The following is a 24,424-nucleotide window of genomic DNA, read 5'->3' as shown; positions in this document are numbered from 1 at the left end:
CGCAATCTTGTAAACATACCTCAAAGCTCTCCGCATTCAGACTTTCATTCATACAGCAAGGGAAAGTCCTCGCTTTCGCCTTTGAGCCAAGAGACGATCTGGTCGCTAAACCCTGTGCGTGGGCGTGTCCAGGTCTCCACCGGTTGCGGGAGCATCTGCGTCTTGGCCCGGCTTATCTTGAGCTCGAAAACGTCGAAAGCTATGCGTTCCTGCTTTAACTGTTGTAGGACGTCGATCCAGGACATGGTTTCCAGGTGGACTTGATCGAAGACGACCTCGCGCACGTTGGTGTGACGAGCCAGGAAGTACAGTAATTGAAGCGGGTCGTCAGAAGAGCCTCCCTCGATTGCGACACGTTTCAGCGTGCGGAGATAGGGAAATTGGGTGTTTACAATCGTGCTATAGTCCAGAAACCAGTCGAGGCAGATGTTGGCGACTGTGATGCTTTCCAATGAGGAGGCTGTGTCCATCATCAATAGATCGAGATTGTCCTCCAACACTCCGGCTGAGCGAAACATGTCCTCGGTTTGAGTCTCGAGGAAGAGCTGCAAGGCTATCTTGCCCCGACTCGTCTCCGGACATGTAGACGTCAATTGCTGCAGATCAATGTGAAATTTCCTGTCGAAGCGATTGGCATTGATCATGGCGCTGCCCGACGCGCGACTCTGTCCCCCACCGATAGAATTGATGCTTAAGTGCCCGACCCTGAAGCTCGAATCATTCCTCGCCTTGGCCCGGATGATGCGCATCGGCCGTATACCTTCCGACTGGCTCCCCGTCGTGCCCGTGCTGGGCTTGAACGACTCCGGCTGCAACAGGTACCGCGCAAAAGGTTTCGAGCTCCAGATCCGCGTTCGCGGCGTCTGCCACAGCCGCCAGTAGGCTTCGGGGTCGACGTAGGTGAGGCGCGACCGACTTAGCACGACGACGCTGCGGAGGTTTGGGAAGCTGAGCACGTGGTCGTTGAACACCTGCTGATCCACGCCCTCGATTCGATTCTCGGCGAAGGAGGTGGCCTCGGCGGCCCAGAAGCGGTAGGCCTCGTCGATAGCGTCCTGCTCGTGCTTCAGCACGTGGCGGGGCACGGTGGTGGTGGCGAGCAGGCGGTCCGTGTAGGTCTGCTGGCCGCCGATCCAGCTATCGAAGGTGCAATCGTCCCACATTAGCTCTTGGACGTGGTGGCGCGCCGTAGGATGGCAGGCGATGCGGCGGAAGACGCCGAGGTCGGCAGTGTGCGCAGAGACATAAATGCGGGTGAAGAGGAAGTTAAAGAGATCCGGGGATGCGGCGCGGTGGATCAGACGCAAGGATTTAATGTCGGCGTTGCTGAGGTGGTGAATGAGGGTCGTCCATTCGACGTAGGCGCCGCGGTACAGATAGTCGAGGAGGTCAAGGAGGTTCATGGCGGGGTAGTGTTGGTTATGTGGAGGGAGGGATCCAGGAAAGTTAATGGACAATGATACAAATCCGAGCTACTTTAGCTGGAAAGCAGAGACTGTATCATGTTCTAAGCGACACATCTGAGTGCTGTTGTCTTCTGTGCCAGGTAGACCGAGGTGGCACTTCCTTCCGCTGATCACTGGAGGGTCGCCTTCCGCCTCGTTAGTCTGAACGTAGCGAGCGACGTCACGCGTGACTTTATGACTACTACTGTCTCTATTCCAGACACCGTTTTCGAGACTACTGAGAGCTCAGTATAGCATATGTACTCTGTAGGGAGTCTACACGTTTTCCTTATTACAGGAGAGAAAGAAGCGAAGCTATATCAGACATGAAGCGTAGCGTGACAAGGCGTCGACACCGGGCTGTCGTGCATGACGTCACGTGTCAATCAGAACGTCTTCAATATTCTTCTCGCAGGCTGCTTGCGAGCTCCGTAGAGGTAGACTCGGTTCTCTCTTATCTTCCTCAGACGAGTACTTGTGTGTAGATAGCTACCCAACATGCCCTGGCCGCTCAGCCGAGCACGCCATGTTAGCCAAGGTTTGTGCCTTTCCGCCCGGAAGGCAATGTGGCGGCACCGGCCCATCTCCTTCTTGCTTGTCCGTAATACTTATTATACCCAGCTCGTTGACTAGGAATAGGCTTTTTCTGTCCCTAGAATCTGTGAGCCATGAGCAAACGACCAAATTTCCTGGTCATTGTGGCCGATGATCTTGGTTTCTCCGATGTTGGTGCCTTCGGCAGCGAGATCAGTACGCCGAATCTGGACAGTCTGGCGCACGATGGGCTGCGGTTCACGGACTTCCACTCCGCAGCAGCCTGTTCGCCGACGCGCTCCATGCTACTGAGTGGCACAGATAACCGTAAGGCAGCAAACGCCTCTATTCGGCCCCCTCGTAATTGACTGGTGCAGATATCGCTGGAGTTGGTGCTATGATCGAGTCAATCCGGGAATTTCAACGCGATCAACCAGGCTATGAGGGTTACCTCAACGATCGAGTTGCAGCATTGCCTGAATTACTGCGAGATGCGGGCTATCACACTATCATGGCGGGTAAATGGCATCTTGGACTTTCGCAGGACCATTGGCCCTATAATCGTGGTTTCGACCGCTCCTTTAGTCTTCTTCCCGGAGCAGGTAATCACTACGGGTGGGAACCGCAGCTACCTGCCAGTCAAAACCCCCCTGGAGTCTTGGGAAAGACGCAAATCTTCTATGTCGAGGATGACAAGCATATCAGCCCCACCGAACTCGGTCAAGACTTCTTCTCCTCAAATTCGTTCACCTCCAAATTGCTCCAATATCTCGGCGAGAGGGACGACCACACTAAAGAGCAGCCATTCTTTGCATATCTGCCGTTCTCAGCTCCGCACTGGCCGTTACAGGCCCCGGAAAGCGACCGCTTGGACTACCGTGGTCGTTACGATGAGGGCCCAGACGTCCTTCGTCAAAAACGCCTGGCACGACTTCGAGAGCTCGGCCTCATACCAAAACACGCTAGAGCTCACGATGTCATCACACCTCCTGTGACTACTCCGCTATCGCGCGACTGGGCGACTCTTTCTGATGATGAGCGCGCGTTCTCTTCTCGAACCATGGAGACATATGCCGCAATGGTACAGAACATGGATGCAAACATTGGCCGCGTACTCGACTATCTGCGGTCCACTCATGAGCTTGACAACACTCTTGTGTTGTTCATGTCGGACAACGGCGCCGAGGGCCTGTTGATGGAAGCATACCCAGTCATCCAGGGTGACATCTTCGCTCACATCGCTGAGTACTATGACAATAGTTTGGAAAACATTGGAAATGGCAACAGCTATGTCTGGTATGGTCCTCGGTGGGCATCGGCGGCAACTGCCCCCGCACGGCTGTACAAAGGCTTCAGTTCCGAAGGCGGCATTCGGGTCCCGCTTATTCTTCGATACCCAAAGTTGACTGGCTCGCAACGTGGCGCGATCGACCATTCTTTTACCACCGTCATGGACATTTGCCCAACGCTCCTGGAACTTGCCGGAACCCAGCATCCCGGAAAGCAGTATAAAGGACGCGAGATCGTCCCAGTCCGCGGAAGGTCGTGGGCCGCGCATCTAGTCGACCCGAAAACACATGTAGCAGTCCACGATGAGACTACGGTCACAGGCTGGGAGTTGTTTGACCGGCAAGCAATCCGCAAGGGTTTCTGGAAAGCAATCTTGATTCCGCCCCCCTATGGTCCTGGGACGTGGCAGCTCTACGATCTCAAAGAGGACCCAGGAGAGACGGACGATCTTGCTGAGCAGAAGCCCGTAAAGCTACAGGAATTGTTGAAACACTGGGACGAGTACGTGACGGAGGTTGGAGTAGCAGGCGTTGCACCTCAATACGGGGTGCTTAAGGTCGATGCGTGACCTCTTTGACGGCATCCCTGCATTTTGACGCAGGCTAGGGCCGAACAAGCACAACGCACACTACAGGTTGAGTATTCGAGCCCGTATTCAAGCATACTTGTGTGTCTGTTGTGTGTCGTCGCAGTCAAGGCCGAGGAGCTGTGATTGGTCGAATCCCACACCGAGAGTGGGTACCCTCCATCCAGACGACCTTTGATCGTGGAAGGGCTTCTCTTCCCTCTTGACATCCTCAGCAACTCCTGCTTGGCTTGGGCAGGCCTTAAGCGAGCTCCTTAGGGTCATGTTCCCGTTCTCTGTCCGCCATGAGCTTACCAACAGCACGAGTGCCGCCATGGAGGCCCGAGACACTCATAACATGCATATAGCGCAGAGCAGTTCCTTGAAGGATACATTGCCTACTGGCAATGCGATGGCAGCTATTCTGCGGGTTTGGCGTCGGAGTGGCCCGAGACGGGCACGTGCTTCCACCAACAATGCGCTTTGTCCTTCCGCTTCCGGTCACTTCTTTGTTCTTGCTTCGAGTCCTATATCGAGAATGCAGCAAAATTGACGGTCGCCGGCTTAATCGCCCCGAAAAACACTAAAGAGAGCCAGATATGCACACCATCTTATAACTTGACGCATTAAACTAAGGACAAGTAACAAATGTCCCCCTTGGAATTCCTTTTCAAAGCCCCCGAAAAGTCGCCCGCGTCAGGCATATACGAGCTGGCCGATATTTCTCGTGAAAGCCTTGGTGTAACGAGACCGGACGCGTCGTGTACCGGCTACTTGCCTAATCATGAAATACGGCGGCTGGCCCCGGAAACTCGAGCAGAAGAATACTCTAAAGCGCAGCACAGCTTACCACACTCCCTCACCAACGACATGAGCAAAGTTTCGGGGTCCGACAGTGTCAACCATGAAGATAACTGCACTGGGGCTATAGATAGAGAGGACCGTTGTGGTATGACAACAACCTCCTGCGAAGATCATGGTAGCATGGGCTCCTTTTCGTATTATTATTACGCGGACCCTGACTTGCGGCCAGAGGCAGCTGTGGAGTGGATGAGCGGTGCCGTTATCAAGGCGATGCTGGACTTGGTCGAAGCAATGCCGCTGACTGAGAGCGAGACGCGAATCCTTTGCAGACATTGGTTAGACAGAGTCGCAAACGTGAAGAGATTGGACGTTTCATCTGATGCGGACCTGGCTAAAGCTAAAGACCACAAGTCGGATCCTGCGACCGAAGCTGAGTCCTCTATCTTTCAGCAACTCCATCACCAACCTGTGGGATTACCAAACAGAATGACGGCGATCGATGTCTGGCGAGGAAACATTGCGGACACTGGTCTCGGATCCCCTGCTGCACCGCTGCCAACTCTTCTCAGAGGCCTGATTCGAAAGCATCACTCGTCTGTCTCAAGAAAGAAATGTCAGCGCTGTGATCTAGATCTGGACTCTGCGCAGTCAAACTTGGAAGGTGGCCGAAGCCGCGACCTCTCAGCCGCAGTCAACGAGCTCCCGGATATTCTCGATGAACACGATCCGGTCTCCCATATTATCTCAGCCGTTCGGCCTTTGGCTGACTCTGGACCGCTGCCAGTGACGTATGAGCCAAACAGCAGGTCGGAACCACTTTACCATGAATCAGCCCTTCATGCCAAGCTGCAACGCGATGAGTACATCGATGGCATCAAGCCACTCGGACATCACGCTGTAGAGGCAACAAGGATTCTGCAGTCTCTACAAGAGTTTCCAGTCCCCGATCTTGCTACGATGATCAAGCACAAGTCCGCTATGGCTGACACCCATGAGCGCATTCTCAGCTTTGATGAGTACACTCCAGAAAAGATTCGAAGCATGATCTCAATACTAAATGCACGGTCCACCGACGTGAAGCAGCTTAAAACGTTCTGGGAGAGTCAACATTGACAACTCGGTCCCGTGCTGAGAGCGTACGAGCTGGCGAGCCCGTCAGTTTCTTTACATTCTAAGCCTGAACAGATATTGATGGTACTCACTTATTTGGTTTCTTCCATGTCATCTTGCCTGTCTACTCGTACTCTCTCCTCTTCTGGAGACTTTCCCGGGGGGTTCAGGCTAGGTGCCACGGCTTGAGATGAGGTAAGTCTCTCAAGCTGCACGTTACCGCAGCACCGATGACAATTACTGCTTTTCACTGGCTAAGATTGGATCGTTCTCTGCGACCGTCTCATGCCTCTGACGCAAGCTGTGCTGGTCGTCCATACTGCCCCCTAGCAATAATGCCTGCCTCATGATACTAATTACCTTGTTGACACTCCATTGCAGGTGTTTTCCAACTTGTCAAAAACCCATCTGATGACGGGTTTCACCTGAAGTCGGACCACTTAAAGCCTGCTGACGAGGCGAATATTCACCGACAGGTTCAACCTCTCCCACGCCAGGTTTCAGTCCTCTCCTGACAGGCACCCAGCCAGGATCTCCCTGCTTTGACGAGCTGTCAACGCTCATGAGTGCTGGTGCTGCTATTATACATAACGATCAGGCGCCTGCTCACAAATACCAAAGCTCAGGGCGACTGCCCTGACAATTCATTCCGGTTTCCTTCCCATTGCTGCCCAGTACTTATGTGACTACACAAGCGCGTTGAGCGTATCTAGCTTGTTCGTCAACGCTGCAGTACATCGAGGCCTCTGCTACAAGGTACATCATGTTGTGCAAGGCCAGTCCTTTGTCATCAAGGCAACTGTTCCCTCTCTCATGGAGTCTAGGTACACATCTTTCAGCATTAATGGCCCTTGGCCCACTCTTGCCGTACTAGGCATTCGTGTCACAGAAGCGCGGTTACTTCTAACGCACACCAACTTCTTTATTCCAAACTCCTCACTGTCGCTAGCCACAAGTTCCAACCATACTAGATCGAGCTTTCACGAACCGATCGTACCTCCTCCTATACACCGGTCCGGCGTTCATCACTCATGGCCGAACAACCGCCGCCTTACACTCCGACACGAGGACGCAGCTCGCCTTTGGCTCGATCTGATCATGCACAACAATACTTCAAACTCGGTAGCAAATCAGCAGCTTCGTCTCTATGACACAAGATGAATCGTGGATCCAATGAACTCGGGCGTCGCAGCACCATCCCCTAGAAAAGCACTGACCGCCCCAACTCGTGGACATTCTCTCGGAGTTTCTACCACGTTTGCCGTGCGGCTACGATTCACATACGGAGTGGACATCTATAAGTTCACACTCATGTCTGCCGAACTTTTTTTATGACATCCCCTGGCTTCCTACGAACATTTTGAGAGTATTCGCATCTCAGGGGTACAGTGAATCTACACAACCCGATCATCATTGACACGGACTGACAGGAGCACTGCAGGTAGATATCTTGCTCTCGCAGTGTCTCTAGCGCTTTTCGCCACCTCCACCATCGTGTACTTCATTTTCCGGCCATCTTGCAGCAACATGCTTGCCACAGTTGCCCTAGCACTTGCCGCCACTCTCCTCACAGGCGCAGCCCTGGGCGAGAGGCCCAAGGACCCTGAGCTCAGTCGCAATCTGAGATCCGCACTCACGCAGGTCGACTTCTGGAACGAGCTCTCGGACGCCGACTGGGTCTTCGACTTCTCCAAAGTCATGGCCGACCCCTATCACCCAGGCTCAGTCCTCAACGCGAACGCCGCAACTTTCCCCATCATCACCGGCAGTGGCATGACCGTGGCACAGCTGAATCTGGGACCTTGCGCCATGCTCGCCCCCCATTCGCATCCACGGGCAACGAACCTCGTGGTATCTGTCTCCGGCAGCACCAAGACCTTCATGCGTGCCGAGAATGGAGCGGACGACCGGGTGACGACGCTGACGCCGGGGAAAATGACCGTGTTCCCGCAGGGATCTATGCATGCGATGGTAAATCAAGGTGCGCCCCCACTCTTACCCTGGTCCGGGCACTCATTTGTAAACGTGTCTGCCTCCCATATACTGACAAACAAGTGGTTTAGGCTGCTCGGACAACTTATTATACTCATTCCTCAACCACGAGGACTCGGGCACGTTGAACTTTGCGCAGTCACTCTGGGCCACGGGCGAGGACATGATGGGTCGGATTATGCCCATGTGCAAGGACGAGAAAAATGACTGGAACGAGACGGGAAGAGCGATACCGGACTGGGGCACGGGGAGTCAAGATGGCCTGGCGGCGTGCAGGCTTGCGTGCGGCATGTTTGGAAAGGGTGGGCGCTGAATGCTCATCTGTGATCGTGGCAAAGACAGGGTGAGTAGTACCACCTGGGGATGAGAAATCCCTTGGGTACGCGTGGCCAGAGACATGGAACGACGCGTTCAGTGACTGACAGGGGAGGGGAAGGAGATGTGTGGACGAGCGAATATATCCAATTAGCTTTCCTGGCGTCGGTGACCAATCGTTGTTGTTATATGCCACGATTTCTCTCGCTGCTGAAGCTGTCGACACCAACCCATTCGCTCTTTCTCTCGCTTCACCAGGAGACACCATCTCTTGTTGATTCTGCCTGCCTGCCTGCCTACCTGTCCGCCTCATCCTTCGCTCGGTCGATGCGGGCGCATCCCTGGCGGATACAGACCGTTTGATACCGCGCGGTGAGCTATGTAGCGTCGACTTCAATGCTGCAAATCGTCGTGAACGTGCTCGATCGGCTACTGACCCGCTCTGCATTTTATGGAGCAGAACGAAAGAGAGCTGAGGGTGAGGCCTGGGGAAGGATGGATTTCATGTTGAATAGCTGGTTTTGGTGCACTTGCGTGACTCTGGCCCCAACAAAGGAAGGTTGCGGGGGAGATCTTTCGGGGTGGTCACTTTTTCTCTTTGTCACGCTGCTGGTGAAAGTGGCGCGGGCGCGAAGAGGAGTGCTGGAATCTGATTAAGTGCGGTCGGTTGACGACCTTGGGGGGCAGACTGAACCCTTGATTTCTCTTTCTCTCTTTCTGGAAAAGGAAAAGAAGGAAAGAACGTAAGGAGAAGCACCTTAGGTAGGCCCTGTGTGGTGCTGCTGTGTGCGCCAGTGAAAACCCGCTAGGCACCGACCCTCAGGTCGCGCAGGTCGGCTATACAGCCGTCGGGGGAGCCGGCACCGCTGCTCCTCATGCTGACGCTCCTGGAAAGGGTCTGCGGCGCGGGTGTCTCCGGCCTGCTGGCCGTGTTGCTGCGTGCGTGCTCGAGCAGGCTGACATTCTCGCGGAAGGCGACGTACTCGCTATCGGCGTAGCCGAGGACGCCCTCGATCTCTTTGCTGCGCAGACCTTTGATGCGCGCGACCTCAGTGCTCGAGTAGTTGACGACGGCGCGGCCGATCTCCTCGCCGCGCTCGTAGTCGACGAACTCCATGCGCGCCTGCGTGAAGGTGCTGATGCTTTCAGAGTCGCCGCGGGGGGAGAGGCTGCCAAGGGGGACACGGTCGACGGCGATGAGGCGCACGGCTTCTTGTTGTGCAAAGGTGCCGGAGACGTGGACGATGCCGACAGGGAGGAGGCCGGCGTGCTGGGAGAGGGCTGATGCGGCGCCGCGGTCGATGTAGACGGCGCCGTGTGGGGCGAGGCCGTGCAGGATCCAGAAGGCGCGGTTGCGGATCGGGCTTGGGGAGGGGAGGAAGCGGGTGTGTAGGGGTGGCGCGACAGGGACGGGCGTGGCTGTCCCGTCGGGGCTTGAAGATGGGTGGTCGGTTGTTGGATGGAGGTAACGGATGATATTGGAGATATTGCCAGGTTTGCTGGAGTTGGTGATAATGGTTGAGGTGCCGGCCGCGGTGGCCAAGCGAGCGGCTGTGATTTTGGTGGCCATACCACCGGTTCCCAAGGCTGAGCCTCGACTTGATACATCAGCTTGAAGTGAATCGATGTCTTCGATGACTGTGATGGGTTGGGCATCGGGGAATGCTCGAGGATTTTTGTCATATAGGCAGTCAACATCGGTCATGAGGAACAAGTAGTCGGCGCCAACCATGGCGGAAGTGATTGCGGAGAGAGTATCGTTGTCACCGAACTTGATCTCGGATACGGCAAGGGTGTCGTTCTCATTAACGATCGGGATGACACCGTACGTGAGGCATTCAGAGAGGGTATTCTGGGCGTTGAGGTACTGTGACCGATCGGCAATGTCATTACGCGTGATCAAGACCTGGGCAACAGGCTGATCCATGTGCGCGAAGAGAGAGTCCCAGATGGACATGAGGCGCGACTGGCCGATGGCTGCCAAGGCCTATTGAACAATTAGAGGAATGCTCCAGATCCGGCGGTAGTGCTCACTTGTACTTGTGCTAGGTGTTTGGGCCGCTTGGGCATCTCCATCCTCTTCAGGCCAACGGCGATGGCGCCTGAAGAGACAATGACCACCTTATGGCCATCTCGGCGTAACCTGATGGCGGTCTCGACTATGATGGACAGAATAGACAAGATGGGTTCGTGGGTGACCTCATCAACAATCGAAGAAGACCCTATAACAATCGTAAGCAGCTGTTCTTTGTTGCTGATGCGAGGCATAGTAGTATGTACCGATCTGAGCCGTGTCAGTATTTGCCGGTGAGAAGGGCGCGTAACACAGTTGGGCAAGTTACCTTGATCACAAGAGTGAGATGCGGCTTTGAGGCCCGCATTTTCGAGGATGATGACAGCATGATGGTGAAGAAGAGATTGGGTGACTAGCCAGCATGTTCTGACAATATATGTTATACGCCCCAATGGGAGGTCAGCCTTGCGCCCTTCACTAGAGGAGATTGAAAAAAGTACGAGTCCATGTCAGGTACTTTCCGCGGGGCAGCGATGTCGGGCAAAATCTGGGGCGCCGGCTTGGCGCCAAGATCGGGTCATCCCCGTCCACCTCTTCGACTTCTGCTGCTTACTCTCTTTCTGATCTTCTGAGCATCACGGACTTATGATAGCGCATTAGTTGATGGTATAGCCCCCATCGACCACCATGGCATGCCCTTGAACGAATGACGCTTTGGACGAACAGAGAAACAGGGCACAGTCTGCAACCTCCTGGACCGTGCCCATCCGCCTCATGGGTGCGATGTCGATCGCCGGCTTCAGAAAGGCTATCCTCTCTTCACTGCCCGTGGTCATCGGACTCGCAATGACACCAGGGCATATGCAATTGACCCGTATATCGTGTTGAGCATAGTCAATTGCATCGCAGCGTGTCATGCCGATGACGGCCGACTTCGACGCACAGTACGCAGCTGTGCACACGTCAGAGAAAGACAGCAATCGAATCGTGACACTTACGCGCATTTGGACGACCCACGATTCCTAGCTGTGAAGCGATGTTGACTATGGAGCCTCTCTCTCCGGGCCTGCCATCATGACTGCCCAGTGCCTCCTGCTTGAGCATGTGTCCCAACTCGGCGCGAGAAGATAGCCAACAGCCGCGATAGTTGACATTGGTAATTTTGTCAAAATCAGCGACAGTGGTCTGAGTTGAGGACTTGTTATTTCCCATGATCCCCGCGCAGTTGACACAGTAGTCCATCCTACCAAACTCTTGCTTAACAGCGGTGAAGAAGCTCTCAACGAATGCCTCGTCGGAGATATCCCCTGCTTGTGCAAAGATCTGGACATTGGCATACTTTTCCGCAATGGCTTTCTTAGTTGCTTCGAGCAGCTCGTCGTTGAGATCTGTGATGGCAATCCGAGTACAGCCCTCTTGCACGAATGATTTGGCAATGCATGCCCCCATACCAGTACCGGCAGCACCGGTCACAACAGCGACTCCGGGAAACATCGTGGTCAGCCGCTCACCGGTTTGTCAACTGTCGAGTTGTTTCTCTGACGATTGTGGGTTTTATGTATGTTGCGACATGACGATAGCCATTTTCGGATATCGCCGTGAGTAGATCGCAGGCGGGCTTTTCCTCGATTGAATGGGGTCCCGACTTACGGAGTTCAGTGCCGGATTCATGAGCGCTTGAGTGGCCTTCGCATTCGACGCCCACTTCCACAGTGCACTCATTCTGGATTAGTCGTAACTAAGTTGGGATACTTCCAGTCTTTGGTCAGGCAGTGAAAGTCTTGGCATGGCGGCCTTCAGGAGAATGTGTGCTCATTGGCGACATTGGACGCTCAGACTGAAAATCATGTTTTCCGAGATGAGGGACGAGCTACTTCACGGTCTTCAGACATCTATGAGTCTTTGTTGACCAGTCGAGAACACTCGTGTAGCTCATTGAAGATTGGTGGAGAAGTCAACGGCTGCCTGGTCTTGGCACTTGGGTACTCCCATTGGCAACAGCACTCCTCGTCCCTTTTGTTTCCTGAAGAAAAATTCCGGAGGCCTCGATAAGAATCATTTCTATAGGCGGCAATAAGACTCTACGTTCTGTAATGTCTGCCGAAAGCACCCCAGCTTTAACTATACAACACAATCGGTTCCTCCTGAACGGTAAGCCATTGCTTTTCCGCGGTGTCGTCTATCAGATCCCTTTTCGCAGCCGAGCCATCATCAAGCCTTCTACGCTGCCTCCTAAGGAGCGCTACACTGACCGGGATCCTCTCAACGATGCCCGTCTGGCCGAGCTTGAGCGAGACGTTGAGCTCTTTCGAGAGCTGGGCATCAATGCCATCTGGGTCTACACCGTCTGCCTCAATGTCTCGCACGACAGGTGCATGAAGCTACTCAGTGACAACGGGATATATGTTTTCGTTGGCTGCTCCGCTCCTGGCGTGGGGGAGAGTGTGAACCGCCTGACGCCGCATGGTTCGTACTCAAGATCGCTGTTGGACCGGTACTATGGCGTGGTGGATGCTTTTGCAGGCTACGACAACTTGGCGGGCTTCTCGGTGGCGGATCATGTTGTTAACAATGCTCAGGCCACCAAGGCGGCCGAGGTGATCAAGGCGCTTGTCAGAGATGTTAAAGGCTACATGAGGGCAAGGACGGAGAAAACTGGAGGCAGAACAGTGCCGGTCGGGCTTGTCGACGAGGAGTGGGCAGCCACTCAGGTGCCAAGCTTCGACTACTACATGTCCGGAAGCCCGGAAGAGAGGGTCGATTTCTACGCACTCGTCAACTTCAGTTGGGGCTTAGGCAAGTTGCAGGGCGAAGTCAAGGAAGACATATTGGTGCGGAAGTTCTCAGGGTCAAAGGTACCGATCCTCGTGGCCGAGTACGGGGCCAATACCGAACGGCCAAGGACATTCGAAGAGACGAAGGTGTTGTATGGCGAACGACTGTGCCAGATATTCTCGGGCGGGTTCGCCTATGAGTTCTTCGAAGCAGCGAATCGGTACGGGCTCGTCAAGGACAACGGGGGGGACCTGACTAGACTGGAAGATTTCGAGCAATATCGCCGGCGTCTCCAGGAAACTGCTGGGGCGGACCGAGGCTTGATGACACCGGGGCCAGATGCGACAGAGGGAGGCGAGGCTTTGTTCCCGTCTGTGTCTGAAAACTGGTTGGCCATCAGTACGTTGCCTTCGAGGCCGTTGTAATCTCTGTGGCACATCCAACGGCCTAGATGATTGCTCATACAGCAGTAGCGTCGAGAGATCAAGCCTTCCAGAAGAGAGAAACTCGTCGTTCGGTGCCGCTGAAGCATTTCATGTCAAGTCAGCACGAATTCTGATGGCTGACAGGGCAGGCCAACGTGGAGGTGGTTGGACGTAGGTAAATGCCAAGAGCCCTTTGAACATCCCTGCGTCAGCCACATCAGCGCTACTACTGTATGATTGCCTTCCTCCTCCACCATCAAACGCGGAATCAGTGCGACACCATATGTCTGACCTCGGGGCGATATCCGAGCATCGGTGGTCGAGTTCCTTACTGAGACTTGTCGTTCGGCAAAGAACCCTGCAATGGTCGGCCATCGTGTCTCGTGGTGCGTCTCCAACTTGTTTCCCTCGACCAATCCCTACCGCCATAATGCCAAACCCCAGGTATCCGGCCGCTTCCCTTCCCCGCGCCGCCCCCTTTTGATTCCGCCAAATTCTGGGGACTAAGCCCGCTAACGATGAATCGGTTTGCCATCTGGGGGAAAGCTCATCTGCCGGTGGCATCGCGGATCCCACGCTCCCCCTACGTTGAGAGATGATGCGCGGAATGATCCCTCGATGGGGAGCTGTCACCGGCCGGCAGTGAAGCCCGGCATCGATTGCCCGGCGCTGCGAGACAGGCGAGACGGATCGAGCGGTCGAAGCAGTCCAAACCACGTTGTCGATTGCTGAACGACACTCAGACATTGGTCTGGTTCATAATCGATTGCAGGTGCCCACACGCGTCCATTTTTTCTCGCTGTCGCCTTCGGTCAGGTTCACAATCCCACCGACTTCTGTCTCACTTCCACGTGCACGCTGCCGCTGTCGTTCATTTCGCAAGCCGTGCTGCAGTCCCTCCCGCTGCAGCTTTCCTTCTCGCGTGGCATTGATCCAACAAAGTACTGAGTTTGCCGTGGCTTGCTAATGCTTGAATCTTGAATTCGGAATCGCCAAAGATGTCTGACGACAAGATCACAGACAGCAAAGAAGTTGAGGATGCCGTCGCCGAGAAAGACGCCCATGAAGAAGCCATGGCGCAGATGAAGGCTCTGACAGAGTCCAGCGGCATCTCTGAAAAGAGACTGCTTCTCAAGACGGACTTGCACGTCGTGCCCATCCTGTTCTTATTGTTTCTTTGCGCTTTCATCGACAGGTAGGTCGACTTCCTCGCCTCATGCTCCAGTCACCTCTGATTCCCCCATAGGATCAATATCGGCAATGCTCGCATCCAAGGCCTGGAATCCGACCTCAACATGTCGGGCAGCGACTACAACGTTGCGCTCTTTACGTTTTTTATCCTCTACATCCTCCTTGAAGTGCCCTGCAACATCCTTCTCAAGAAGATGCGCCCCTCCATCTTCCTGCCCTCAATCATCCTCGCGTGGGGCGTGGTGACCATCTGCCAGGGCCTCACGCGCAGCTTCGGTGGCCTCGTCGCCTGCCGCGTCATCATCGGCGGGCTAGAAGCTGGATTTTTTCCTGGATCAGTCTACCTGATTACAATGTTCTATCGCAGGCATGAACTCCAGTGGCGCATGAACCTTTTCTTCTCCGCTTCCATCATCGCCGGCGCCTTTTCCGGCCTGCTAGCATATGCGATCGCGCACATGGCGGGCATTTCAGGCTACGGCGGCTGGAGGTGGATCTTCATCCTAGAAGGCCTTGCAACAGTCCTCGTGGCGTTCGCGTCGTACTGGCTCGTCCCCGACTGGCCCGAGACCGCCAAGTTCTACACCGAGGAGGAGCGCGCTTTCTGGATCCGCCGACTGGCCCTCGACAGCGAAGACGCCACTATGTCCCGCTGGGACAAGCGGACCGCCAGGCGCGTCTTCGGCGACGTCAAGATCTGGCTCGGCACATTCATGTACATGGGCATCGTTACGACGGGCTATTCCGGCAGTTTCTTTGTTCCAACCATCCTCCGACAATTGGGCTGGACATCTATCCGCGCGCAAGTCATGTCCATTCCGATCTTCATCGTCGCGACAGTCCTGGCGCTATCGGCGGCTCTGCTGTCGGACAGGATCAAGCACCGCTTCGGCTTCATTATTGGCGGCTGCTGCGTGGCAACTATTGGCTACGTGATCTTGCTGTGCATGCATCAAGTGCAGGTTGGTGTACGGTACTTTGCGGTCTTCCTGGTCGTAGGCGGTGGATACATCGCTCAGCCCATCGTGTTGGTCTGGCTTGGGAACAATCTGAGTGGCCATTACAAGCGCGGCGTTGGAGCAGCTTTGCAAGTTGGCTTGGGTAATATTGGAGGTAGGTTTTCAGAAGCGCTTTCTCTCACTCAAACAAGCCACGCAAATGCTGACAACTAACCTCTCGCAGGAATCGTGGCATCCAACATCTTCATTCAGAGTCAGGCGCCCGAGTACCCGCTCGGCTTCGGCATGGCACTCGGCATGATTTGGCTGTGCGTCTTCACCGCATGCGCCTTTGCGTTGTATCTGCTGCGCGAGAACCGGTTGCGTGACAAGGGCAGGCGCGACCACCGTTACGAGGAGCCTGAGGACGAGCGGAATAACATGGGTGACGATTGTAAGTCGGGCCTGTGTCTTTCTTACCTGCACCTTTGTAATATGAGGGAAGACATGCTAACTTTGGATGATGCTAGATCCCAGCTTTCGCTTTACGTTGTGAGGTCAGAGTGTGGGGCGGCGCGGTGTCTGAAGTATACGGCGAGCAAGTGGGCTCAAGACCAGCGATCAAGGCGGTGAGGTCGGGTACTGGGATTAACAAGAAACAGCTTCGGACTCACCTGCTTGCCGATTCTCGATACGCACGAGCTATTCGCGATGATGCTAAAAGCTGAGCTGTAGAGACAGTGGGTAGAATATATTTGTAGGCACTGCTGAAGCGCTCGCTCTCTGCATTGACAACCGACCAAAGGTATCAACCGTGGGCCCAATGCTGCTCCTTTGCTCAATTCCTCGCCTGTCGCTTGCGCACGTCGCAGGTCTCATCCAAGAAGGCTTGCAGCAGAGCTTCTACGTTTCCTTATTCGAGAACATTCTCACAGACTACAACGCCGCCACAGCCGCATCCTCCCCCTTCACCGCACCATCAACCGCCGCATCCACATCTTCCTTACTCTCCTTCTCTCTGCGGTACCTTTCCACGGCAATCGCGTCATCCAGCTCTATGAGATAGTGCGCCACCCCGGCCGCAGCAGCATTCCCCGTCATCATCGCGACCGTGACCTGGCCCATCATCGTCTTCGCATCTCCGCACGCGTACACGCCGGGCACCCTCGTGCTCTCAAACGGTGGGGTTGTCTTGATGTAGTCACCGATGAGCCCCGACTCGATCTCCAAGTCCAACTGTTTGATGAGCTCGGGGCTTGAGGGCATGGTTCTCGGCTTGTGGTAGACGAAACCCATGTAGAGACGCGAGGTGGTCTTGTCTTCGTTTTGGAGGTGCACGTAGAGGCCTGGCTTGGAGTCGTCGATTGAAGTTTCGAGACGAACAACGGGTCGTTGCTCGAGAGTTATGTAGTGGGCGGCCAGAATCTCGAGCGCCTGAGCTGTAGCGGGACTGCCGGTGTCGAGATGTCCATTGGTAAAGAACGTTACGTTTGACTTCGCGATTGTGCCGGCGGGCGTTCCTGGCGGCTGTGAGAGGAAATGGGACAGCGTAGCTTGCTTGACCAGCATAGGGTTGAAGTCTGGGTAGCACAGGATTCCCAGCGGTCCATCGCTTCGTTCGTGGCCGTCGCAGAATGGGCATTGATATATGCTCGCTGGCCAGTTTTCGGCGTATCCATCTAGATCTGGGAACTGGTCTCGAGCACCTGTGGCCAGGACAAGGGTGCGGCCCTGCCATTGCTGCCCTTGATCATTGTGAACCAAGAAACGAGAGTGCGGGCCAGCTTCTTTGCGCGTGACCCTGGTGATAGAGCACTCTGCGAAGTCGGCATGACCGTAGCGCTCTATGTCTTTGCGGCCCAGCCGTCTGATTTCAGCTGGTGGTGTATGGTCGCGAGTCAGGATGGCGTGCGCGGCATGTGCGCCCTGATTGCGAAATTCGCTGTCCGAAAAGACGATGCACGTTCGGTGAACCCGTCCCAATGCCAGGGCGGTACTGAGGCCAGCGGGCCCACCACCGACAATGAGTGCGTCGTATATTTTATTCATTCTTGCTTCGCTCCTAGGGGTAAGGAGATTACTGTGGGAAAAGATGATATCTAGCCTGCCTCATGCGTGAACAAATGAGTTTTAAATCCTCTGGAATGCGCCGTCCGGACCATTTCAGTATAGATGTCTCCGCGAGCCAGCAAGTGGGCATATTAACATTCAACACGGCCGTATCGTATTCCTCTCCGATAGCCAAGCATTTGGACCCCCCAAAGCCCAGGAGAAGCATGCATGATACAGGACTGAGAATGGATTCGATTCGATAGAGTACTCCTTACGACACCTACGAGGAAGACGGACGAATGGCCCAGACGGATGTCTTGCCCACGTTGTCTGCAAGATAATATGCAGCTTGTACTTCCCCCAGTCGAATCAACCTGCTTCAGAACCAGCAGCCAGGCTTGGAGGATTTGTTCTTGTGGTGACCCAAGTGTTCCTTGGCATTCGGATAGGAAGGAATCTCGGCGACTTCTTACAGAGGTCTCCGAGACGCTGGAGGCTGAAAAATCCGGAATCTAGACTTTGTAGCCCAGGCTCTAATGATTATGAGCGATGTGACGAGCGATGATATTGCTTGGTGAGTGGGTTATTTGCTTGCCTGTTCGCTTGGCCTCAGCCTGCACTTCAGCGCCATCTGACTTGGCACGATCGATCGTTGACCAGCCTGACTAGCTAGGGCCTGTTGTGACGATGGGAGACCAAAGCCCAGACGACGATGCAACTCAGCGGTCGGCAATGAAGGACTTCGTTGGGAGATTCCATGGACTTGATACGAGTGTTGGCGTCGGCCTTGGTGTGCGCTCAAAACAAACAAGCGCACAGCCACCACATCGCAACTAGAGTACTCCGTATGAAAAGAGCCTTTTTGTATCTCTCCACCAGACCCCGGAGTAGCAAGCAGTGTTGAAGGTTTGACCGCGGTGGAGGCTGCAAGATGACATTGATTTTTGACCCTGAATCGGGAACGCAAGCAAGTCGAGTTCCAGCAATCCAAGAAGGGCCCACGTGGGTCGGCGCATGTTGCCGGCTTGGCATTCGTATGCCCTGGGAGTGTCACCCGTCCTCGCACCCCTCCATACCTGGACATCGACGGCACAGACATGGACTTCGCTACGTGAGCATATACCCAACTACAGGCTATGGCTGCGCCCTTGCCTAACACAGACCCGCCACACTGGTTCTGGCGGGGCGTACAGTCGGCCATCTTCTACTACGTCAGCTGTGCACCTATCCTCGAGTTCAAACACAAGCAACAGCGCCGCAAGGAGGCCAAATCCGCACAGAATGAGGTCGTTACACAGCAGCCTGGCATCGTCCAACAGCCGCGCGCCTTTCAGACCAATCCACAATGGACGGAAGAAGTATTACTTGGGCCCGGCCCGCCCAAGGGGTGGGAACCGCATGCAATGCTGCGCGACGCGAAGAAGAAGCTGAAGCGGTCCGCCAACGACGAAAAAGATAAAGATGTCGAGCGAGTCCGTCCCCCTCACGAACGCAAGATATCCAACGCTCTTGAGAATGTTAAGGGCACCCTACGCAGTTCACTGCACCCTGAGGGCTGGAATTGGAAGAGATATGATCGTGAAGATGAATTCCTTGGAGCATTCTCTAATACCATGACTCGTATGTGGGATAAAATGGCCGCGAGCGTCGGCCACAACAGCGATGATCCAGCTGCTACAGGACTCGCATTAAAGCGAGCCAAAACGGATGAGACCGACCAGATCGACTACAGCCGGGGCCATGTACCCGCTGTCAACGACCTCCACCCTCCTGTTGTCTCGCGACTGCCAGTGAGACGCGAAGAAGTGGCCTGGATGATCCTACCTCCTCCGAGCGCTGCAGTTATGGAAGGCAAAAAGCCGCCAATGGAGGAAACGGGACCGAGACGCCCGCTTTGTGTGATGGGTCGCCCTCCTAAGCAGGCCGAGTTACAACCCCCCGAAGCAGAGGACAACAGCTCGATCGATACAACCAGCATAGAGGTCTGGGATGCCGCATCCGTCAACTCAGATCGTTCTCTGGCGACCACGCCACCACCGTCATCCCAACGACTAGAAGCGAAAACCCGATCCCCCCCCATGTTTGACACTCTTTCCGATACCGAAATGTTTAAGGTCAGGCCTACGCCTCGATCACGACCAGCCAGTTGGACATTCCATTACGTTATTCCTTCGCCGCCGGCACCAGTCCACACACAGTGATGATTCAAACCTCTCCCACAACTACAATTGGCACTTCCGCGCGCTGGAACACGCGCGGAGCATGCTTACATTCATCAAAGACACTTGGCATCTGCAATACTATCACCACTACTGTACTGACCGTTGACGCATCATCTGGGTTTTGTTTAGCATGGCGAACGGAGCGTTAGAATTGTCCTGGTCGATTCTGCATAGCAAGGAGTTTTGGATCATGGTAAACAGTGTGCTCCAGCGAGCCACGTCAGGACACGAAGCTGATGCACTTGGCTTTTCTTATTACTTGCGGCCGACTCCCGAGCTCTTGGTCTCCTTTCTCGATCGGGGCGGCTAGCTATGCTTTGCAGTAAACAAAAAATGAACATGCCTCCCATGGATTCCGTTTCGGTCTGTCATTAGTCTTCGTGAACAGATTCGCTGCCAGCGTCGAGCTTGCCTGTTGACCCGTCTCTCAACGGCGCAACGAGCATCAGACGACTGGTCGGGGAATTACATGTGGATGAGATGCAGCCTAAAGACTACCCTGAGCTAACAACCTTGCCGAGATGATTTAGGCGTGAGTCCGCCCCAGTTTTAGCCATAAAGCGCTTAGCGTACTAGAAACCGTGGCGCAGCTGGGGTTCATTTGCGTTAAGCGCAGTTCACGCTCCAACGAGTCCTCTCCACCAGCACTTCCGTTCATCATCATCCTCAACATACTCCCTTTCAGCCACCTATCACACTATTGGACTGTCAATCACAAGCACACAGTAGGTGCTCGCGTCCAGCTCTTTACTCTACAACACAATCTAATTGCCGTTAGAAATCATCCCATCCGTGTTTCAATGTTCTAGTAACTACCTCTGCGACAGACCACCTGGTCTTATTTAAAACCTACTCCTCTCCTGAGACACCCAGACCACCACCAGCTGGGAGTACCCTCGCCTCAAAATTACGCACGTTCATCATCACAACATCCGACTTCCCTATTACAAGATACCTCAGCCGCCCGAGCGCCATCCGTCACCCCCACTTTCTTCGCATCTACACGCATCCCTTGCTTGGCTACGTCCTCAATTGAAACGTGCCAGCAAAGTCGGCAGACATAAAGCAGTCTCGCTGGTTTCTTCATCACCGCATCAAAAGGACTGTTCCAATACTCGGCCTCATAACAATTCCTTTCCACCGTCAGGCGAGTCAGTATGTGGCAGACCGCTGCGAGCTATGCTACACTCATAGTGGTGGGGTCGGCCGTTTACTGCTACTATAACCCTGCAGCCGTCAAGAAGCTCTTTCCTCAGCCCGCTCCTCCCACCACACAGGAAGCTCGCCCACAATCCAAGCGAGTCAAACAGAAGCGTGTCAGCAACCTCTCCGGAGATGACAAGGCAGCCACAACTGCCACCAGCTCCACGGACACACCGGTCTCGAAGAAGAGGAAGATAATCTCAGCTCCTGTCGGCCAGCAAATCAGTGCGAAGACCGTCGACGACAACAAGGTTGCTCTTCCGAGGGTCGAGGATGATGGCATGAGCAACGCCGATTTTGCTGCACAGCTCAGACAAGCTCAGACTGGAACGCAGCTCGAGAAGAAGGACCAGCAGGCTCCTTCCAAGAAGGAGCGACGTGCCGCACAAGCTGCTCCCAAGACGGCCGAGGGCTTCGAATCTCCCAGTCTCTCTGCCGATACATCATCCACTGGTGGTAGAGATGCGGATGATGATATGTCACCCAACGCTACCCCTCCATCGTCTGTTTCGCGAGCCGGCGATATCTCAGACATGCTCGAGTCCGGCCCTGCGAAGCCAAACACCATCAGACTTACCAGCACAGAGTCTGCACAGCAAAAGAAGCCGACCCCGAAGCAATTCGAGACAGTCTTGACGAAGAAGCAGCGTCAGCGTCGCCAGCAGCAAGAAGAGAATCGTCTGCTTAAGGAGGAGTCTGACAAGCAGCACGAGGCTAAGAAGCAGCAACAGATGCGGACTGCGCGCATGGCTGGCGGCACATCAAATCAGACCAAGGCCAGCAACTTCACTGCGAATGCGTGGCAGCCCAAGGCCACAGAAAATCAGGCTCCGGTCTCCCAGCCGTCAGGCGGCGCACTTCTGGACACGTTTGACCATGAGGAGAATAAGCAGTCGGTTTCGACCAAACCCATATCCGATATAACCAACCGCCAAGGCGCCAACGTTGAAGATGCCAAAGAGGAGATGGGCGAGAAAAAGACCGCGGCCTTGGCTGCATCTCAGCGCGAGGGCAATGCAAAGTCTCAACAGGATACCTGGGCCGATCAGCTGAATGCTGACGAGCAAGACAAGTGGGCTCAGAAGCTGATGGAGGACGAATGGACCGATGTGTCCAGCAAGAAAGCCAAGAAGAAAAACAGAAAGGACAATCAACAGGATACCAGCAGCGAGGCCAGCCAACCTTTGACTGCTAAGGGTCCATCAGTGAAAGCCCTGAACGGATCCCAAGCTAATGATAGCACGAAACCGCAAAATCGGAATCGTTTCGAGGCAGTAAGCGGAGACGACGTTTGGGAAGCCTAGAAATGGCAAAGAATGTAGTTAGTGATAGTCCTTCTGGCGTCACGTCAGCTGCGCGCACCAGTCGCGAGAAGGGTTCTTGGTAACGCGAGATGGATACAAACCCTTCTGAGACGCTGCACCTGCCAAGCAAAGGACCTCGCGGTAGTCGAGGCATCCGAGTTTGTACGAATAGAAAAGACACCGAAATAACCCGTTCTTAGCCCACAAAAGTTTGCGGTGGCTGCAGCGCAAGCATCAAGTTTAGATCGTATGTTGCCGTCAGCGTGGCTGTGGTGTTTACCTTAGCATAACTGGGCCTCGCTCCCCAAGTGGCTGCACGTCAGCCCCCCAGGGCGGCGGGGGACGAGGCTGAGTCGCGCCGCGATTGGCCAGCGACTATAGCCAGCGTGTTAACTTATTTGCAACCCACAAGACTCGGAGTACCCTTCGCCCCTGCTGGCTACTTTCCGTATTCTTTTGGTGGCCTCGGTACTTTTTGAAGAACTTCTCCTGCTGTTGTTGACGTTCGCTCCTTCACAACCGCTCTCTTGCCGCTACACCGACCGTTCCTAGACCGACGCACACCTAAACATACGCAATGGCTCAAATACGAGGCACCGCGGGCTATAACCTGGGCTTGAACAACCAGTTCGGGAACCAGTCGAGCGCCGCTACCAGCGACCCCTCTCCTCTCGACCAGATTCGTGAGCAAACCGGCAAGATCGAGGACAAGCTGAACACTCTCGGAGAGCCCCTCAAACCGTAAGCCAGACCGGGAAAAGAGACTGCCCCAGACTGCCCCAGACTGCGACTGACACTCGTGGTGCAGATATCTGCCGGCTATCGGAAGATTCTTGATCGTTGTCACGTTCCTTGAAGACGCTCTCCGCATCATAACACAATGGAACGACCAGCTACTCTACCTCAAGGATTTCCGGAAGTGTACGCCCTACATTGACCCCCTGTGCGCACATGCACTAATAGTCTACAGTTCCGTGGGGCATCACACATAGCTTCCTGATTTTCAATGTCGTGACCATGAGCGTCTGCTCGACCCTTGTCATCATGCGCCGCTACAGCGAATACGCAGTTGCGGGTCTCCTTGCCGTTGTGGTCGTTCAAGCGCTGGGCTACGGCCTCATTTTCGACCTGAACTTCTTTCTCCGCAACCTTTCCGTCATGGGCGGCCTTTTGATGGTCTTGGGCGACAGCTTTGTCAAGAAGACCCGCGTCTTTGCCGGCTTGCCCAGTCTCGACGAGAAAGACAAGAAGATGTACATCCAGCTCGGAGGTCGCGTCCTCCTCATCTTTCTGTTCGTTGGCTTCGTCTTCGCTGGTGAATGGAGCTTCTGGAGGGTGATCGTGAGTCTGATCGGTCTTGTGGCCTGTGTTATGGTTGTCGTGGGTTTGAAGGCGAAGTGGAGCGCCATCATCCTCGTGCTTATGCTGTCCATCTTCAATGTTCTGGTCAACAACTTCTGGACGCTGCACCCGCATCACCCACACAAGGACTTCGCCAAGTACGATTTCTTCCAGATTCTATCCATTATGGGAGGCCTCCTCCTGCTGGTCAACATGGGACCCGGTTCCATCAGCATAGACGAGAAGAAGAAGGTCTACTAAGCAGGCTCGGGCTTGAGACCGGGCATGTGCAGGAAGGGACACCTGGAGTGTCAAACAAGGCAACGACATAGATTGAGAGTCGAGGTACGCTGTCCTGACGTTACGAGCATAGCATTGGCGGTCGCTGATCGGACCAGACATCTACAAATTCCCATCTCAGCAACGTCAACGAGCGAAATAGTCGAGTTCACAAATTTATTCGTCCGTGTTACTCTCTGTCCGCCCGCCACAGGCTCGATCTACCATTACCAGCTAAGACATATGACGAGGGCCAAACTCAAGGGGGAAATTCCCGACTTAAGTTGGTATGACGGCTTTCGGCAGCCTCCGACAAACCGTCCGCCGAATCGGCATAGCTGGGGAACAATCATGGAGCCTGTGGTGACATTCTAATACAGCTCTTCAGGCTGACAAGGAGATCGTTGCGCCGTTAACGGTTGTCAAACACCCATTGGCAACCCGCAGGCCGTCGAAGTAGCGGAACTTGTAAAGTGCAGCGGGGCAAGCGTAGACCTGCGAATTTGATGCGACTTTCTTGGCATCGGCTTCCATATCACTTTGAATGCAACCAGAGGTTCTTTCTGCGCCCTTTCTGCGCCCTGCTTGTAATTTTTTTATTACCCGTCGTAGTTGGACGTCTGCT

At 54.5% G+C, this 24,424-nt stretch overlaps 11 protein-coding genes across 11 annotated transcripts; 7 read left to right on the top strand and 4 right to left on the bottom strand.

Annotated features, from left to right (window-relative positions):
* Positions 1–44: 44 nt before the first annotated feature.
* On the bottom strand, positions 45–1,403 carry HMPREF1541_02028 (uncharacterized protein; the record flags this gene model as incomplete). The annotated part of the gene is made up of 1 exon (XM_008716384.1): positions 45–1,403. One exon carries the CDS (start codon positions 1,401–1,403, stop codon positions 45–47), a length of 1,359 nt encoding a protein of 452 aa, XP_008714606.1.
* A 710-nt stretch (positions 1,404–2,113) lies between these two features.
* Positions 2,114–3,837, top strand: HMPREF1541_02027 (uncharacterized protein; the record flags this gene model as incomplete). Its single annotated transcript, XM_008716383.1, has 2 exons — positions 2,114–2,306; positions 2,357–3,837. The coding sequence occupies 2 exons, from the start codon at positions 2,114–2,116 to the stop codon at positions 3,835–3,837; spliced, it is 1,674 nt and encodes a 557-aa protein (XP_008714605.1).
* Positions 3,838–7,275: 3,438 nt separating this feature from the next.
* Positions 7,276–8,053, top strand: HMPREF1541_02026 (uncharacterized protein; the record flags this gene model as incomplete). The annotated part of the gene is made up of 2 exons (XM_008716382.1): positions 7,276–7,729; positions 7,812–8,053. 2 exons carry the CDS (start codon positions 7,276–7,278, stop codon positions 8,051–8,053), a joined length of 696 nt encoding a protein of 231 aa, XP_008714604.1.
* An 807-nt stretch (positions 8,054–8,860) lies between these two features.
* HMPREF1541_02025 (glutamate 5-kinase) lies at positions 8,861–10,323 on the bottom strand (the record flags this gene model as incomplete). Its single annotated transcript, XM_008716381.1, has 2 exons — positions 8,861–10,042; positions 10,090–10,323. The coding sequence occupies 2 exons, from the start codon at positions 10,321–10,323 to the stop codon at positions 8,861–8,863; spliced, it is 1,416 nt and encodes a 471-aa protein (XP_008714603.1).
* A 402-nt stretch (positions 10,324–10,725) lies between these two features.
* HMPREF1541_02024 (uncharacterized protein) lies at positions 10,726–11,563 on the bottom strand (the record flags this gene model as incomplete). The annotated part of the gene is made up of 2 exons (XM_008716380.1): positions 10,726–11,021; positions 11,068–11,563. The coding sequence occupies 2 exons, from the start codon at positions 11,561–11,563 to the stop codon at positions 10,726–10,728; spliced, it is 792 nt and encodes a 263-aa protein (XP_008714602.1).
* Positions 11,564–12,162: 599 nt separating this feature from the next.
* HMPREF1541_02023 (uncharacterized protein) lies at positions 12,163–13,269 on the top strand (the record flags this gene model as incomplete). The annotated part of the gene is made up of 1 exon (XM_008716379.1): positions 12,163–13,269. One exon carries the CDS (start codon positions 12,163–12,165, stop codon positions 13,267–13,269), a length of 1,107 nt encoding a protein of 368 aa, XP_008714601.1.
* A 998-nt stretch (positions 13,270–14,267) lies between these two features.
* Positions 14,268–16,031, top strand: HMPREF1541_02022 (uncharacterized protein; the record flags this gene model as incomplete). The annotated part of the gene is made up of 3 exons (XM_008716378.1): positions 14,268–14,464; positions 14,516–15,573; positions 15,643–16,031. The coding sequence occupies 3 exons, from the start codon at positions 14,268–14,270 to the stop codon at positions 16,029–16,031; spliced, it is 1,644 nt and encodes a 547-aa protein (XP_008714600.1).
* A 303-nt stretch (positions 16,032–16,334) lies between these two features.
* On the bottom strand, positions 16,335–17,447 carry HMPREF1541_02021 (uncharacterized protein; the record flags this gene model as incomplete). Its single annotated transcript, XM_008716377.1, has 1 exon — positions 16,335–17,447. One exon carries the CDS (start codon positions 17,445–17,447, stop codon positions 16,335–16,337), a length of 1,113 nt encoding a protein of 370 aa, XP_008714599.1.
* A 1,139-nt stretch (positions 17,448–18,586) lies between these two features.
* HMPREF1541_02020 (uncharacterized protein) lies at positions 18,587–19,651 on the top strand (the record flags this gene model as incomplete). The annotated part of the gene is made up of 1 exon (XM_008716376.1): positions 18,587–19,651. The coding sequence occupies one exon, from the start codon at positions 18,587–18,589 to the stop codon at positions 19,649–19,651; it is 1,065 nt and encodes a 354-aa protein (XP_008714598.1).
* A 1,178-nt stretch (positions 19,652–20,829) lies between these two features.
* HMPREF1541_02019 (uncharacterized protein) lies at positions 20,830–22,179 on the top strand (the record flags this gene model as incomplete). Its single annotated transcript, XM_008716375.1, has 1 exon — positions 20,830–22,179. The coding sequence occupies one exon, from the start codon at positions 20,830–20,832 to the stop codon at positions 22,177–22,179; it is 1,350 nt and encodes a 449-aa protein (XP_008714597.1).
* A 577-nt stretch (positions 22,180–22,756) lies between these two features.
* HMPREF1541_02018 (uncharacterized protein) lies at positions 22,757–23,781 on the top strand (the record flags this gene model as incomplete). Its single annotated transcript, XM_008716374.1, has 3 exons — positions 22,757–22,920; positions 22,988–23,100; positions 23,150–23,781. 3 exons carry the CDS (start codon positions 22,757–22,759, stop codon positions 23,779–23,781), a joined length of 909 nt encoding a protein of 302 aa, XP_008714596.1.
* Between the last annotated feature and the right edge of the window lie 643 nt (positions 23,782–24,424).

Source organism: Cyphellophora europaea (genome assembly GCF_000365145.1).
Source record: "Cyphellophora europaea CBS 101466 unplaced genomic scaffold supercont1.2, whole genome shotgun sequence".
NCBI lineage: Eukaryota > Fungi > Ascomycota > Eurotiomycetes > Chaetothyriales > Cyphellophoraceae > Cyphellophora > Cyphellophora europaea.
Note: the sequence above shows the minus strand (reverse complement) of the source record. Positions and strands in the feature narration are given on the sequence as shown.